This window comes from Festucalex cinctus, chromosome 6 (genome assembly GCF_051991245.1).
Source record: "Festucalex cinctus isolate MCC-2025b chromosome 6, RoL_Fcin_1.0, whole genome shotgun sequence".
NCBI lineage: Eukaryota > Metazoa > Chordata > Actinopteri > Syngnathiformes > Syngnathidae > Festucalex > Festucalex cinctus.
This window is the reverse complement of record NC_135416.1, coordinates 8,020,304-8,038,036: the sequence shown is the minus strand read 5'-3', so window position 1 is coordinate 8,038,036 and position 17,733 is coordinate 8,020,304. Positions and strand designations below refer to the sequence as shown.

General features: G+C 41.9%; 2 protein-coding genes across 3 annotated transcripts in view; both read right to left on the bottom strand.

Annotated features, from left to right (window-relative positions):
• Window positions 1–245: 245 nt before the first annotated feature.
• LOC144021192 (uncharacterized) lies at window positions 246–7,508 on the bottom strand. Its single transcript, XM_077525291.1, has 2 exons — window positions 7,304–7,508; window positions 246–5,843 (listed from the first exon to the last, which is right to left on the bottom strand). Exon 2 carries the CDS (start codon window positions 5,754–5,756, stop codon window positions 1,965–1,967), a length of 3,792 nt encoding a protein of 1,263 aa, XP_077381417.1. The 5' UTR covers window positions 5,757–5,843; window positions 7,304–7,508; the 3' UTR covers window positions 246–1,964.
• An 879-nt stretch (window positions 7,509–8,387) lies between these two features.
• The window catches only part of sdk1b (sidekick cell adhesion molecule 1b), a 270,446-nt gene continuing 261,100 nt past the window's right edge, over window positions 8,388–17,733 (bottom strand). For both annotated transcript variants that reach the window (XM_077524564.1, XM_077524563.1), the window contains 8 exons: window positions 16,938–17,075; window positions 16,706–16,867; window positions 16,508–16,633; window positions 16,011–16,175; window positions 14,279–14,416; window positions 12,925–13,048; window positions 11,102–11,231; window positions 8,388–9,588 (listed from right to left, as the gene is read on the bottom strand). In XM_077524564.1, the coding sequence (XP_077380690.1) occupies window positions 9,268–9,588; window positions 11,102–11,231; window positions 12,925–13,048; window positions 14,279–14,416; window positions 16,011–16,175; window positions 16,508–16,633; window positions 16,706–16,867; window positions 16,938–17,075 (1,304 nt within the window). In that variant the 3' untranslated portion in view covers window positions 8,388–9,267. The remainder of the gene's footprint in view (window positions 9,589–11,101; window positions 11,232–12,924; window positions 13,049–14,278; window positions 14,417–16,010; window positions 16,176–16,507; window positions 16,634–16,705; window positions 16,868–16,937; window positions 17,076–17,733) is intronic.

The window sequence follows — 17,733 nt, the reverse complement described above, 5'->3', positions numbered from 1 at the left end:
CACATAATATAAATTTGGTTAATATATTTTACAGACTCAAAAACCCCTGACATATTGCAGTAAATTTTACTGGCGCTTTTAGGGGTACATTACAATATTTTATTTTCAGCCTGTGTACAAGTACTTAAGTTTGCATACTTGCTAACCAAATATTGTTAAGTAATCCAATTATGTCTTGCCGCTGTGATGTTTTTTTTTTGTATTTTATTTGAATCAAAAACTGTTTGAAAAACACTTCTCTTGAATAGGGCACACGTTTTTATTGAAATATATCACTATTTACAGTAACAACAACACGCCATTTCAGCTATGAGCCACTATGTCAAAGGAGTACATAGCTGAGCCAAATAAGAATGTAGAGTCCGGTGCGTGTCAAATACAAACTAAAGAGAGTAAAAAACAACGCAAGGCAGTTTCTTGAGATTACCACATTAAAACAATAATAATAAAAATGACAACTGCTCTCATACGTACGTCACGCAGTATCTCTTTAACTGGAGTACACAGGACGGCAGCAGTCTCGGTCACCGCCCAAGTTGTTCATCCATTTTGCAAAGCGTATTTTGTAGTTGCCTAATACAGTCATCATCCGTGTTCTTTTAAAATATATCCAATATCCATACAGTTGACATCGTTCCAACTGAGAAGGTGCTGTACATGCCACAAGCTAATATAGCAACACAGTATTTTGCGAAACAATATAAGTATGGTGCAAATAAAATTAACATTTGTGGCAAAATTATTATTTTTTCTTGCAATCAACTGTCATGTTTTTCTATTTCCACCAAGCGGTCCATTTTAGTTTGTTAAATTACACTTCCATTGTTTTACAGTAATGGTTACGAACAACACGCAACAGTTGTTGGGTGGCATAAAAATGTCATCATGCAGGCCCACTCAATCACCTCTGAACTTCCTCGTTTTCCATTTCTCAAATGTTTTACACCAAGCACTCAAGAACTTCTTAGCTCTCCAAGTACTGTCTTGATGTCTGTCCAACATTAAAAAAAAGTAACGCCTGTTATCGCACTGAGGGTGCGAACGTTTACGAAGGTAGTAAATGCTGATTTCTCGTGTGGATTTGTTTGCAATGTTTGCTAAACATTCGCCTAATGTTTGAATAGTTTAAACCATTAAAACTGTTGGCGAGATATGTTTACCGAACTAAGGCACTTACTATAGATAAATGTTTCAAAACAGACAGTTCAACATGATACAATGCTAATGTATTGTACTGTGTTAAACAATTTAGAAAAACGAAACAAAACTGTACTTTAAAAGTAAAAGTACTGTTAAAAAGAGTTTAGACATGCTGAATACATACTACAGTTATCAGACTCCCATTAGTTACATTTAATTCTGTGATTCTTTCGTGTACCACAAGAGGGAGCCCACGTACCACTATCGGTACTCATACCACAATCACGACTTCACTGCCGTGTTAGCATGTTCTGACTCGTACAAATTCGGGTCACATCGCTGCCCTGGGGACGGATCTCTGTCGTAAAGCGAAGACCTCCCGCAGTTCCGAAATATCTGAACCAAACTGTCGTTGCTAAGCTAGTGGAAACACACTGCTGTCTGTTGATTTGTCCATCTTCTGAGTTACAACTGACCGTAATGAATGGGAAAAACCAAAAAAAACAAAAATTGCAACTGTAAATTACAAGGGAAGCAGGATTTATGTTTCTTGGACACGGATATGGCACTTTACCATTTTTTGTATTTTATGATTAGTCAGTCAAATTACACATTGCCTTTACTAGTACGGGTTAGTATGATGCAAACATGATTTCTTTATCTGTGATGCTGCCTTTGGTGGAAACTAAAGCCTGCGTGATCAAGATTTTACTGTTCTGAACCGTAGCCTAGCCTAGTGTAGCGTTTGGTGGAAACATGTCTTGGCGGGTTACATGATCAATGCTGCTTCAAAATGACGTCATTTACTAAAGTTGACAGAGCTCTCACCAATCTGTAGTAGAAACCAGTTCAGAGTCTTTCGGGTGGAACTTATTGATGTGTCTGTTTCTGTCTCCCGTCTGCCTGAAGGTCTGCATGCAGTGGGGACACGAGTACGGCCTCTCGCCGGTGTGTATGCGAGCGTGCACCATCAGCTTGTGCTTGCTGATGAAGGTTTTATTGCAGCTGACGCACGTGTACGGCCGGTCGCCCGTGTGGTAGCGCTGGTGCATCCTCAGCTCGGTCATGCGGCCGTAAGTCCTGCCGCAGTCGGCGCACTCGAAGCTGGGCGGCGCGTCCATGTGCCGCCTGCTGTGCAGCCGCAGTCCGCTGGCCGAGCGGAAGGTCTTGCTGCACTGGGAGCAGGCGAAGGGCTTCTCGCCCGTGTGCGAGTACATGTGCTGCTTGAGGTTGGCGGCCGTGACGAAGCCGTTGCCGCAGTGCGGGCACAGGTGCGGCCGCACGCCCGTGTGGATGCTCTGGTGCTTTTCCAGCTTGCTGGCGTTGAGGAAGGAGCGGCCGCAGATGTCGCAGCTGAGCGGCGCCTCGCCCTTGTGGCCCTCCATGTGCGCCGTCAGCTCGGCCAGCGCGGCGAAGGCGGCGTCGCAGCGCGTGCACTTGTACGGCCGCTCCTTGCGGAACTTGCGGTGCTTGAGGCGGTGGCGCTCCAGCTCCTCGCTGTCCACAAAGGTGTCCCTGCAGTAGGTGCACTGGTGTGGCCTCTCCTTGGTGTGCGTCTGGAGGTGATACTTGAAGGTGCTGTGCTTGAGGAAGATGCCGTCACAGTGCGGACATTTGCTCTCGCGCCGGTCGTGCATCTCCACGTGGCGCTTGTACTGCGCCGGCTTGCTGAAGTGCCTGCTGCACACGGCGCAGTGGTAGTGCTCGCCTTTGTGCTTCTCCTCGTGCCGCCTCAGCACCGCCTCCACCTTGAACCTTCGGCCGCAGACGCTGCACAGGTAGACGGCGTTGTGCGCCTCCATGTGCGCCTTCAACTCCTCGCGGCTGCCGAAGCTCCGGTCGCACCGCAAGCACGTCCCGCTCTTCTCCTTGGCGTGATTGAGCAGATGCCTCTTGAGGTGCTCGGCCTCCGGGAAGTTCTTGTGGCACTCGGCGCAGGTGTAGCACTCGTTCTTGGCCACCCGGTAATGCATCATGATGTGCCTCTTCAAGTGGTAACGCCGCCGGAACACTTTGCCGCACTCTTCGCAGATGAGCGAATGAGGGCTGTGCGGGATCATGGTATGCGACTTGAGGTGGAGCTCCAATTGGGCTTTCTCCTTGAAGCTCTTCTTGCAGGCGGGACAAGTCAGCTCTTTGCCCGAGTGCATCTTGCGGTGCTCCTTCAGCTGCACCCAGCTGGCGAACCCCTTGCCGCACTTTTGGCAGCCGTACTGCCGCACGCCGTGCTGCCGCCTCATGTGGCGGTTGCAGTGGTACGACTGGCTGAAGGTGATGGAGCACATCGTGCAGCGGAAGGGCTTCTCTTTGGTGTGCGAGCGCATGTGCCGGGTCAGCCTGGTGGCGTAGGTAAAGTTCACGTTGCAAACGGGACACACGTGGTTCTTCTTGCACGGGACGCTCGCGCCGCTTATACCTTCGTGACAAGCCGTCGTGTCCGTCTCGACGCGGAAGTCTGACTCGTTAGTTTTCTTTGATCCGCCATCGGCAACGCTTCCAACGCCCGTCAATGACTCCAACATGTCGGTTTGGCTTTCCTCCATACTGGTGATGGCGTCCCGCCCTTGTTGGTGCTCCTCGTGACATGCGAGGTGCTGCAAAAATGCGTCGTCGTCGGGCGACCTCTCGGGACAGTACGGACATAGCCGGAAATGCGCCGTGTGCGTCCTCTTGTGGCTCTTGAGCTCGGCGAGGCCCCCGAAGCTTGCGCAGCACGTGGGGCACACGAACTGGCCGGCGTGGTGCTGCACTCGCAGGTGACGCGTCAGGTGGTAGGACTCGCTGAAGACGGTGGGGCAGTTGGGACAGCGGAAGGGCTTCTCCTGGGTGTGCGTCCGCATGTGTCGAGCTAGCTTGTGTGCGCTGGTGAAGTGTTTGTCTGTGCAGATGCCACAAGTAAAAGTTTTACGGGTCGTTGTGTTGCCGTCCATTGTTGGCTCACTCAATAATCTCTCCGATTTCCGGCTCTCATTGTTGTCATCATCCGAATCCTCGTCGTCATTGTGGCCGTCCTCGTCATCAGTATCATCCTTTTGCTGGTTTTCATTACGACCACAATTGATTTGTTGATGAGGTCTTTGGGTTTCAATCGCAACTTTCTCTGTGCGCCGAGGCCTTCCTCGTTTACGTCGCTGCACAAGAGGATTGACGCCAGGCTCGTTGACAACGCCAGACTCCGCCTCCTTGGCGATACTCAAGGCGGTGGCAACTGTGAGCGTTTGCGGCCATTCGGTTTTCTCCATCAGTTGATTGAGCATCAGTTCATTGCCCGCGCAAGAAGCTGTCGTCTCCGTCTTGACGCGGAAGCCTGATTTCTTAGTTTCATTTGGTCCGCCATCGGCAACGCTTCCAACATTGTCCTTAAATAACTCCACCATGTTGGTTTGGATTTCCTTCATACTGGTTATGACGTCCTGCCCCTGCATCACCTCAGCACCTCCCTGTTTGTGCACCTCGTGATACGTGGGTGACCTGTTGGGACCCTGCGCCGCGTGCGTCCTCTTGTGGCTCTTCAGCTCGGCGACGCTCCTGAAGCTGCAGCAGCACGTGGGGCACACGTACCGGAAGGCATTGTGCTGCACTCGCATGTGCCGCATCAGGTGGTACGACTGGCTGAAGACGGTGGGGCAGATGGGACAGCGGAAGGGCTTCTCCTGGGTGTGCGTCCGCATGTGTCGAGCCAACTTGTGAGCAGTGGTGAAGTGTCTGTCTGTGCAGAAGACACAAGTTAAAGTTTTACGGGTCCTTGTGTTACCACCCACAGTCGGCTTGCCCAAGATTTTCTCCAATCTCCAGGGCGGTGACCAGGCGCTATCACTGGTTTTATCATTGGTATCGTCATCGTCATTGTCACCAGCGTCATCAGTATCATCCTTTTGCTTGTTTTCATTACTACATTTGACTTGGCGTCGAGGTCTTTGGGTTTCAATCACAACTTTCTCGGCGTCATTACGACTACAGTCGATTTGACCAAGTCTTTGGGTTTCAATCGCAATTTTATCTGCGCGCCGAGGCCTTCCTCGTTTACGTCGCTGCACCAGAGGCTTGACGTCAACGCCGGACTCCACCTCTTTGGCGATACTCAAGGCGGTGGCGAGTGTGAGCGTTTGCCTTTGCGAGCGCAGCCGCTCTTTCAGCTGCGGCCATTTGGTTTTCTCCATCAGTTGATTGAGAATCAGTTCTTCCGGGCCATCGCCGGGCGCCAGCAGCGCTTTCAACGCCGCCGCGTACTCGTCCGTGCTTTCGTCGGCCAGCTGAGCCCGCTGGTGGAATCGCAGCAGACGCACCCGAGTAGTGCGGCCGGCGGTGAAGTAGGCGGTCAGCGTCGAGACAGCCGCCGCATACGGCTGTTCCGGCGAGACGAGCGCCGTGAAGACGCGCTGACCCTCTTGTCCCAGGCAGTTATGCAGAAGCATACATTTACTAGCGTCGGTCAGCTTCTTGTCGTCGAGTGCGTCCAGGTAGCGTTCGAACGCAATGAGCCACTTGGGCCAAACAATATCCGGTTCATCGGCCGTGGTTAGGAAAGGAGGTGGAAGGGCCAAAATGATCAGTTGTGGCTCTGGAAGGAAGACTTTTCTCACAAACTCATCCACAACGAGAGTCACTTCACCCATCTTTGTTATTGTTCAATGGATTGTTTGTTCAGCAACTTCCACTCGGGTTTGCTGACGAGTCCTCACAGTCTGCGTGATGCCAGGGCACTAAAACACAAAAAGTGGATTTGTATTAATATTATTAAGGGTGGGCGATAATCATCGTCATCGATATTATCGTCAAATTTGCTTTCATGATGTCCAATTTTACACGATTGAGTTTTAATACTATCTCGAAATGGGGGGAAAAAACGGCTCAATTACAACTGATTGGCTGTCAAGTAGGAGGAAGTGATGAAAGTTGTCATTCGGCGAATCAGCATGCATAGATAGCAGGAGGAAGTGATGTGTCTTCATTCTGCAAATCACCGGGCAGGATTCAGTCACACGACTCAGCGGCGCCAGCCGTGAGGAAGACGGGACGGAAGTGTTTATAAGTGACAACATGGAATTGAAGTCTTGTTTCAGTGACTAATTTAACTCATTCAAACCCCCCCAAAAATGTAAAAATGTTTTTTTTTTAATACTTTGTCCTTCACTCCCAAAAATGTATTTATCCGTTGTTGTTGTTGTTGTTGTTTTTTTTTTTAATGCTAGAGCATACAAAATGCTTTGATGCAGCTTCTGACCTGAAGGGTTCGCTTAAAGCAATGGTAGTTATTACAAAAAAAGAAAATGGCCAGTAGGTGGCAGCAGAGTATGACATCAGCCAGGGTCATGTTGCAACAACATGTACATTTTTCCTCAATTTCCACCAAGCCTTGTAATTAATGGAAAATTTGATTACTATTTAATATATTTCTTTTTAAATGTTATATACACCTCCCACCATATACACACACCCAAAACTCAGGCTGGGAGATTATTTGATTACTGTCTAATCATTTTTTTTTCTGAGTGACATTTAGTTTTTTGGGGAAAAAGTAATCGGGGTGGGGTGGGGCAAATCCAGTGGCTTTCGTAGCCTTTTGAGGCGCACTGTTTACATAGATTTGACAGCAAACAGCAGGAACTAGTTTACCAATGCGGCACAGTTTTGTCAGTTATTCGGATGAGCAACATGCAAACAATAAAAATAAATGCATAAAATAAACAGCTGCAAAGTATGTTAAAAAGCAGATGACACCAAAATATCACAACCAATTTGAAACTGACACACAGCAATTTAAGATTTAGTCTTAAATCGGTCATTAGTCATAGCCACATTTTGGTGAACACATTTTATTCCATGCCAGGCTCCGTATGATAGTCCCAATTTATAGTGTTTTAATGGTAGAGGGTGTTGAACCATTTCCCCCCCAAATATGAGTTCCAAATATGCTTAGCATAAGTTCATGTAACAACCCAGTGACGTGTATTTAATTATTGAACATGGTCAAAAGTGCCCCCTGGACACTGTGCCGCTCACTTCACGAGATGCTCCGCCGCCCCTTTATATCACCGCACACGCACATAAGGCAGATTCTTAAAAAGAATTATTTAGTCCAAACTAGGATGTGCAAGAGTACGAGATGTTTGGGTATATAAGATGAAATTCATACATAGGGAGAGAAACGATGCAAACTCACCACACCGAACTGGACAGCAGAATCAGCAGCTTGGCAAAAAAATAAAAAATAAAAAAAAAACATCACTCCGGTGTAAAATGTATTTTTTTTCCAAAGCTCCATCCGCGTTTATTTTTATTTTATTTTTTTTTTAATTAATTTGAGAATAAATACAAAACAGCGCTGGTGGCGTTCGAAGAAAATCCACCATGTCGACGCTCTTAACTTCCGGTTATCTCATGGAAGTGGAGCGATCCACAGCGCCACTGTGTGGCCAGGAGACTTTCTGCCACACTTTAGCACCGGCATCTCTCCCAAACCCCCACCTTGCTCTCTTTCGTTACTTTCTTTTTGTTTATCCGTTGTTACTGCGGCTAATTTCTCTCACCTTTAAATAATCAGAAATAATGAGCAAGTTTAGACAACTCTTAAAGAGAGAATTATGGCCTCGTTGGAATAAGTAAATTACAATGCATGGGTTACACAAATATTCTTAGTACTAATGTGATTTAAAAAAATAAATAAATAAATAAAAGAACCATAAAAAGAATAACATACCAAAGGGAAAAATGAATATTTATGTGCTTTTTGAGTGAAGATTTAGTGTGCAATTATGTATTTAAAAAAAATAAAAATAAAATTCAACAATTCAAAAAATATCTACATCGTCCCTTTTGAGCAAAGTGGCATGTAAAGAATGCATGATTTTTATCATTATACAAACAAGGATTGTAATTTAATTAAATTTTGAAAAATAACACAAAAATAAAAATAGATTAATAGATTTTTTTATTTAACTTTGTGATTACAAAGCACCATTTTGTGGTGAAAACAATTTTGAAAATAAATGTCATTTAATAAATTACATTAGCAGCTTTTAAGATTTATCACTTGATGCAAAAAAAACAAAAACTAATATATTTGTTTTCTTGTCAATTAAGAACAGGTAATAATCATGGAAACATTTAATATATCAGGTACTAAATTACACACTAGCTCATGTGCAAATATAAGCTGGTATGACAATGATTTTTTGAATTCTGCACTGGTTGGACAAAAACAAAAAAATAAAAAAATAAAAAATAACAGAGCCATAGACACACAGTTTAACAATGACCATTTATTCACACACCATATTGGCGTTAAAACGTGTGACAGAGTGCTGGAGGCTGCTGGCTGGCTGGCTGGAAACTTTAAATAATACATGAGGAGTACAAATTGTGTGTGCGTGTCATCCTGGTCTGTAAGGGGTCAAAGCTTGGCCACTTTGAATATGTCTTACATGTACAAAATTCATTTTTAAAAAATATAAACACACGATGGCGCTTGATGCGAAGATGCTTTCTGCGCATGCGTCGAGCACACTCACACTCAAAAACAAAAACAAACGTAAGAGAGAACGCAAAGGGCTTCTTCGATTCGGGACAAGCGTCGCATGTAGGGAGAACAAAATCAAATTGGAAAAAATACAGTTTTCATTTAGTCGGAAAGCACAATCGCGCTCAATTTCTAGTCTGCACAAGTACATATCCTGGAACAGTGATGATCACTTTCTTATGTGTTTTAAAGCTGTCATCATCATATTTGTGCACAGGAAGTCCACGCTTCAGATGGTGCACGTGTATTTTTTGGAGTGCGCGTATGCATGTCAAGACAGACGACAAGAAGCTTTTTTTTTTTTTTTTTTGTGCTGATTTTTCCACGTTCCACCGGCTCAGTTCTCTTCTCCGAGAGTCTCTGCAGTGTCCGAGTAGAAGTGGGAATGTGTGTGAGGGGAGCTGACAGTGCGTGTGCGTGTGTTGTGGGAGCACAGTGACACTCAAGCATGTAAAAGCTGGAGAGCTTCGCCAACAGGGAAAAGAGCGTTGCGTCTGTTTTTTTGTTTTTTTTTGTTTTTTTGTTTTTCTCCAGGGCGCATTAAGTTCAAGTCTCCCTTTCCCTAGAGCCGTCCGCTCTCCAGCCGGCAAAAGTTGAGTTGAGGAGCGTCACACAAACGAGGAGAATCCCGTCACGGGCGTGCGCGAGCCGGGCGGGTTGGCGGCGCCGGGGTTGTCGTGGGCCAGCGCCGGCTGCCCCGTGGGCGTGTAGACGCCGCCCGCGCTGTGCTGGGTCACCACCGTCTGGTAGTACGGCTCCGACTCGGCGACGGCGGCGGCGGTGGCGCACTCCTCGTAGCTGAACGGCGAGCCGAGCGGTTTGAGGCCTTTGGGCTGCCGCTTCCACGAGTTGTAGTAGGTGGGGTCGCTCATGTAGTGGTTGACGAAGGAGTGCTTGGGCTGCTCGTCCTCGTAGTCGCTGTCCGTCAGCTGGCGGAGAAGGCGGATTGGTGAGGAGCAGGGTTATTGGTGTTTTGGATTTTTCATTTTAGTTGGTTTTCATTTCGTTTTTTTTTTTTTTTTAAATTTAGTTAGTTGTGGTTAGTTTTCTACGGAAGCGTATTGCATTCACTTGGGGAAAAAAAAACTTTTTTTGGGGAGCTTTGTTTTTATGAGTAATCTTTTTTCTGAACATTATTTTTCTTTTTTACTGAATATTTTTTTCTGTCATAATTTTTTTTTCGAAAAACAGGGAAAAAAAATATTCAGAAAAAAAATTACTAAGAAAAACAGGGAGGAAAATATTATTCAGAAAACCAGAAAAAAAATATTCCAAAAAAACAGAGCACCAACTTCTAAAATATTATTCAGAAAAATAGAAAAAAAATATTTCAAAGAATAAAAAAACAAAACAAAACTATTCCAAAGAACAGAGCACCAATTTCTGTTTTTCAGAGTAATTTTTTTTTGGGACCTCTGAACTCCAAGTGACCTGTTGCAGACCATTGACCCGTATATATGACTGGATAGCTGATAGCCCATATATGCAAGTGCAAGCCGTTGAAGTCACAGGGCGGCCATCTTGTTACTCCCACCTCGCAAGCAGACTTACTGTATATCGGCTATCCAGTCATATATACAGGTCAATGGTCTGCAACAAGTCACTTAAGAGTTCAGAGGTCCAAAAAAAAATAAAATACTCTGAAAAACAGAAGTTGGTGCTCTGTTTTTTGGAATATTTTTTTTTCAGTTTTTCTGAACAATATTTTTCCCCCTGTTTTTCTGAGTAATTTTTTATTCTGTTTTTCTGAATATTTTTTCCCCCTTTTTTTCGGAATATATATATATTTTTTTTTTATGACAGAAAACAATATTCAGTAATACAGAAAAAAAAAAAATTCAGAAAAAAACAGAAAAAAATACTAAAAACAAAGCTGCCCCCAAAAACAGTTTGTTTGTTTGTTTTTTTTTTCCCCAAGTGAATGCAATACGCTTCCGTAGTTTTCAGGGTGGTTCTGTTAGTTTTTATTAGTTTTAGTTATTTAATAAACGCTTAGTTTTAGTTAGTTTCAGTATTAGTTTTAGTTTTTTTTTTAATAATGTGTATGACTTGACCTCAATATTAAAAAAAAACACCTTGGGAGTGACATCATCTGAAGGCGCTTTTCTATTGGCTGCTGCTAGATGATGTCACTTCTGTGAGACACTTTCAAACGTCCTTATTCTGGTTAAGATAAAAATAATCACATTTAAAATCATCCCCAAAGCCTCATGCATTCGATTAATTACCAAAGACTAAAACGAAGGACATTTTCGCTATAATTCGTTTTAGTTAGTTTTGTAAACATAAAATGTAGTTTCAGTTAGTTTTCGTTTTTTTTAAAAAACATTTTAATTTCATTTTGTGAACAAAATAGTTTTTGAATTTTAGACTTAGTGAACTAAAATAAACTTGGTGAGGGGAGGACGGGTTCACTTTTCAAGATGGCGGCTGTGGGCTTACCTCGGACTCGGAGACTTCGGTGGGCTTCTCGGTGAGGGTGGTGCTCTCCGTCAGGACTGCGCCGTTGTAGTTGTTGCAGATGTCCTCGTCAGAGTAGTGAAGACCGCCTGGGCTCGGTCTGGGAGGTGACCTAGAAACCGGATCACACCAAAGCGAGGAGCTTAGCATAGCAACATGGCGAACTTTTCATGTAAAACATATACTGAAAGTTTATCTGAGCTTTGTTGGGGAAAAAAATGGGGCTTAAATTTGCCACAATTGTGTGCTTATATTATACACAGTAAACTTTGTAGTAGTGATAGACCGATATCATTTTTCTCAAGGTCGATACAGATGCCAATTCTTAGTTGGGGCGTAACAATATCAAAACATCACGGTACAATATCAGGATATGAAGGTCACAATACGTTAATTATCACGATATTGTGGGGGGGTTGGCGATACAAAAAAAGGTCACAATATTGTAAAAACATGAGCTCATAATAAAAAACAACAACAATACTGTGCTTTTGTACATTACAGCAATGTTATAAATAACCTACCATCTCTAATAACACCAAATATTGAGGCACTTACTTGCTAATGCAAACACACATTGAGTTCCTCCACGTATTGACTCCGTTCAAAAGCATATTACGCGCCACTTCCTCTGACCATTAGCGTGGATTTTCCAATGAAAATTAAACCGCACTGAAAAGACTAGCCACTAGAGGGTGCTAAAATTGCACAAATGGATATCAACCTGACTTTCTGAGTAGATGTGCTGTTTTTAATATCGTGATATATTGTGGCAGTCTTAATATCGCAATATCACGATATTGCCGCAATTGTTACATTCCTAATTATGAGTAGTCAAGAGACCAATAACGGATATCTCAAGCCGATATTCATTTTCAGTAAAAGAGAAAACATTATTGCCAATTTTTTTAAAATGTACTCTTTCTTTTAATATTAAACATACAAAGAATTCACAGCCTTGTTTTTAAAAACTTGAACAAAAATTGCAGGGAGCTTCCAGAGTCATCAACTAAAACAAAACAAAACTAAGTACCGGTAAGTACATTTCTACTGGAGAAAAAGTTTTCCAAATTTTTAACATAATTTCTTAATTGCATTTATTTATTTATTTATCTATTTATTTATTTATTTAAATAAAAAGTAGAGTGACATCACCGTGTCAGCATCATTGTTTTTTTTGTTTTTTTAATAAAGTGGAAATGTAAATAAATCCCTAAATGAAGTTTCCTGTATCTCACTGAGCGACAAATGCATGTGAATGCAGCTAATTTGTTTTTTTTTCGTCAGGGCTCATAAAAGGTTTCAAAAGATCTTTGCAGAGAGTAAAAATTGTCAGAATATGTTCGAAATTGCTTTGTGAAAAGTAAAAAGTGTCTGTGAGCATCTTACAAATCCTGATGAAATTTCGCTACGTTCGCAAAGCATTCCCTGCTCTGAGTACATTTTACTGGTTTATTAAAAAACAAAAACAAAAAAAAACACACAAGGGTCGAGAAACAAACTCCCGACCTTCATCTTGGGAGACTGCCACTCTATCACCTGAGCTATGCCACTCCTACTGTTTGTTAATATCTAAAAGGAGAACAAAAACATTGCGGTACAAAGATTCCAGCTGACACAAGCGAACACACAAACTAGGAGCTGCATTTTTCCCCCAAAAGCCCAGATAAACATTCAATATACGCTATGCTTATACTTCTCCTTTGTAAAGGATTTCTTGTTTCCATCACTGTGATGTGACAGTGGTGGATTAAATCAATATGTCCCCCCAAAGTTTGCGTGTGAGATGGAGTTAGACACGGCACCTGGTCCCGTTCTTTTTCAGGAAGGTGTTCTTGGTGTTGCTGAGCGCTCTGCTGTTGAGCTCCAGCGTGGTGAAACCGCCGTTGTCCAGCGTGACCGACTCTTCCACCGAAGACATGTGTTTGCCTGAAGGGACCACAAGAGGGAGGCAAATGGGACATGTTGAAGTCATGTAAAAGTCTGAAAAGTCTTATTAAAGAAAGATCTTAAAGAACGTAAAGATCCAGACAGAGAAAACAAAAACAAGTGCAATAAGAGTTGACTCAAATCTAAATGTCAAATGGGATTCTTCATGGTATGTTTACATTACCGTCAAATGCACAATCTGGATCTCAATCAAATTTGGTTTGTCACATAAAATGGCACATTCTGCTGAAATCGAATGATAAATATTTGACCTTTGTTGTTCCAGTACTTTGACTTATATGCTAATATTGAAACTTTCCCCTCACAATATAACGTTATTCTGGTATTACTTTAATTGTAATTGTTAATGCATCTTATCTGTCTCTTATCACAGTTCATGAAAAAAATTGACACATTATTAGTAGTAATCTGTTGCAATATTTTTTACATTTGATTTATAATCTCCCTCAAAGGGTCAATTAGACATATTATGACTATGTTCTCACCTTATGGGTATTATTATGAGTACTGAAGTTCAAACTTGATACATTTGCACACAACTACAAAATGTCACATTTGCAAATTGTCCCAAAACTGGTAGCCATAATAATAATACGCGTTTAACTCCAGGCACTTTCTTATGCAGTGCTGATAATTTACTGTACACCTCCTAGGATTCACCCTCGAGTAGACTTGCCTGTTTACTTTTTATTAGAAGGCAAATATAGCACTGCGGCTGCAACAGTTTAAGCCTTAATTAAAAAGCTATTCCCAGTATCTGCCTGCAGCCTCATTCAGAATAGCTCACGAAGGATATATGTGTATAGATATATATATATATATTTTTTTCCCCCACTGCTTTATTTCGTTTTTCAACCGAGTTGCTTGAGGGCAGTATTTGTCCTTGAAGCCTGCGTGAGGAGGAACAAACATGACCTTGTTTTGCTCTCTGGTGCACGTCTCGGGCTGCTCGGGGCAATGTTACAAATCCTTTATCATCATTATTATTCCTATTATTAATTTTATTTTTTATTTGTCCTAAATTGAAGAAAACTCATTATAAAAACTGACAGTAAAAAAAAATCATTCATTTTTACTTTTGTACTGATGTCTAATTTTAGTCTGCACATTTTTGCTGAAGTACAGGACAAAGTATCTGTATTTCTATTCAAGTACTCAAGTACAAAGTATCTGTATATTTTATGTGAGTACGTCCGCCGCATGCGTTACCTGTGCCACAGGCCTTGTACTTGCCGCTGTGTCCGTGCAGCAGGAGGGTGAAGACCAGGATGAGAATGAGGATGAGGCCCACCAGCGCCATGACCAGCAGGAACCACCACTCCTCGTAGAACGGACGCTCGGACAAGGCTGCTCATACGGAAAAAAAAAAATAAAAAATAAAAAATGGAGAAGCTTGGTTGTGGTTTCAGTGCCGTGCCATTTCCAAACAGACGATTGGTATGATTTAGATGACAAAGTGGGTATTAAGAATGTGATAAAAAAAAAAAAAAATGCTATTTCACTCACATATTACACCTATAAACAAGATGCATGTCACCTATATGTGTCTACTCGGCACTTTTTAGTTTATTGCGCAATCGAAAAGATGGCACAAAAATGACCATAAAAGTAATTATTAGTAAACGCTATTTTATTTTTTTACATTTTAAATGGGAAAACTAGATTGCAGATATGTTCTATTTTATTGTGAGAGACAGTACATAAAAAAAATAGTCACATAATGAGAAGAACCAATTACATTTTGGTGTGGATCATTTTTTCTTTTTGTCTTTCATTTTTAAAAATGATCAGACATTGACGTGAGAGATTGGCAGATTATTATTATTATTATTATTTTTAGGACCCTTATTGATTATTAGTTGTCAAGGAGGAGCAAACATTCACTTTCACTAAAAGGGAAATATTGGCATAAAAATATATATTAAAAAAATAATAAATAAATAAATAAAATGAAATACAGCCAAAAGTCAAATTACTAACTGTGTTGAAATTGTCTTTAAACATATATTTATTGAACAACTTTTCAAATTTGCAAAATGTTGATTTAAAAAAATAAATAAAAAAATAGACAATCGGCAGAAATTCAAGGAGCTCTGCGGGCCATCAGTATGTCTTAAAATAACAAATGAAAACTTAACAAGTAAATAGCTCCCAATTATTTTTCTACAAGAAATAAAGTTTTCTGAAACTTCAAAATAGCTGAAATGTTAACTTTTCACTTCTCACAAAAACAAAAGTTGCAGAGAGTTCCAAGTTCCAACAGCAGCTCTTTATCAAAACTGAAAATGTAAACAAATAATTCCCAGAAGGTAACAAAGTTTTCAATTGATTTATTATCTACAAATATATATATATATATATATATATATATATATATATATATATATATATATATATATATTTATTTTATTTATTTTTTTTAAAAAAGGCCGATACCGGTAACTGTCAAAATACTGAATATCAGCACTGATAATCAGTCCGGGCGATGATCGGTCTATCTCTATTTAACGCATGAACAAATTTGGCTTTTACATGGTCAGATTGTATTTAGATTCATTTAATGTAATCAATCCATCAAATTCAACAATATAAAGTTACACACTGGATCTTCACTTAACCTGGTATGTAAAAAAAACAAACAAAAAAAACAAAAAAGCAAAAAAAAACATTTTTGCATAGTTTCCTTACTTTAATGTATAAGATCATCAAAGATAACCTAAGGACGGTAAACATAAAATGCATTTTTAAAAGGAAAATAAATATTCAAAGCGGAATTCTGTGAAAAATGGTAATTCTGTGAATTTGAAGAATAGTTCCCAAGATATCCTGAATGAACTGACATTTGGGTTGAAAATGTGAAAGTATATCGGCTTCGCAGCTCAATTGCAGGAGACAAAATTGTGAAAAAGAAGCAACGACTGCATTCACTCCTCGTGTTTACCAGCGAGCGCTGCCGAGGGCGAGCTGGGCTGTCCGAAGCCGAAGCGGTTGACGGCGATTACTCGGAACTCGTAGCTGATCCCGGGTCGCAGGCGCTCCAGCGGCACCGACACGGACCGGCTGCTGGGAGACAGCAGTCGGATGAACGAGTCCCACACGCCTTCGTCTGCAAGCACGCGGACGAGAAGGGAGGTCAGGTCAACAAAAGAAACCCATTCACGGAAATAAGATAAGAATAAATTTCATGCACGTGTCCAATTTCTACTTGATTGTCCTGCGCTCTTGTGAGCAGCACCGGAGCCGTAAACGTAATAACGTCGATTCAGTTTACAATTCCAGTCGGGATCGCCCGTAATGGTTCACAATTTACCACCGCCATTAAATCATTTGCCAGTGATGATCACGCCTCTGATAGATCAGCTCATTACGATGCTGAGCTGATTAGCTCAGCGGGTGTCAACGACACGAGAGACGGGAAAAAAAGTCCGAGCATCAAACCTGAGGGACGAGACTCGATCACGTAGCCGCTGACGGGCGCCGCCCCGCTGTCGCCCTCGGCCCAGTGGATGGTGAGGGCGGAGGATGCCTTGGTGATGGAGATCTCCGTGGGTGATCCGGGTGCACCTGCGTGGTCAGAGAGAAGCATGACCCCAAACGTATCGTTCCGTGTCATTTGATACATTGATCTTCTCTCACCTTGGACCGGCTCCGCGGTGAGGTTGGCGCGAATCGGGGGTCCGTAGCTGACGGTGAGCGCTTGGACGCTGAACGTGTACGTGGCCCCTTTCGCCAGATCTCGAACCTTCAGCCATCGCTGCCAGCTGCCCTTCACGTCCACCGTCACCACTTTGCTGACGCCTGCTCGCACGCGGGTCGTGTGTGTCACGCGTGTGTGTTGATTTAGCGTTTGTGTGTTTCCAGCGTGTACCTTGCACCGGAGCGGTGGGCTGGTAGATGACCTGGTAGCCCTCCAGCAGGCCATTGGGAGTTAAAGGAGCCCCCCAGGAGACGTTGACGCTCCCTCCCGTCACCTCGGAGAAGGAGAGGTAGCTGGGCTGGCTGGGGGCTGAAAGATGACACAATCTTCTGTTGTCATGGCTTCCATGATGTGGTTGTGTGTTTTTTTTTTTCCAGGTTCATGCTGTGCCCCCTCCTCATGTGCTTTATTTTTGGAAATTATACTCCTTTTTTTTCTTTTTCTTTTTTTTCCCCCATCACATTATTCCCGCAATTCATTCTTGTAATAATTTGATTATATTCCCCTGTAATAATAAAATGTTGTGCTTGTAATTCTTGCAATATTACAACTTTATTTTTTAATATTACAATATTTTTTGTACATATGACAATAATGTCATAAACATATTCTTTTTTTGGTTGTTATATTTCAATTTGAATGTAATGTTTTTTCTTTATCATAAAATAACCAGTTTTTACAAATTTTGCCTTGTAATGTAGTGACTTTAATCATTTTTTATTTTATTCTTATAATTCTCATATAATTTTTAATTCTCAAACAATAATTTTGTCTGCTAAAATTACAACTTAAGTCATGCAATACTCTATTCTATTCCAATTCTAGCTTTTAACATTATGACTATTATGGTCATAAAATTATACTTACTTTATTTCCATAATATATGATTAACTTCATGATATGACTATTGTCCAAAACGTAAAAATGTCTTTGTATAATAATATACCTATTCATGTTTTAATTCTGT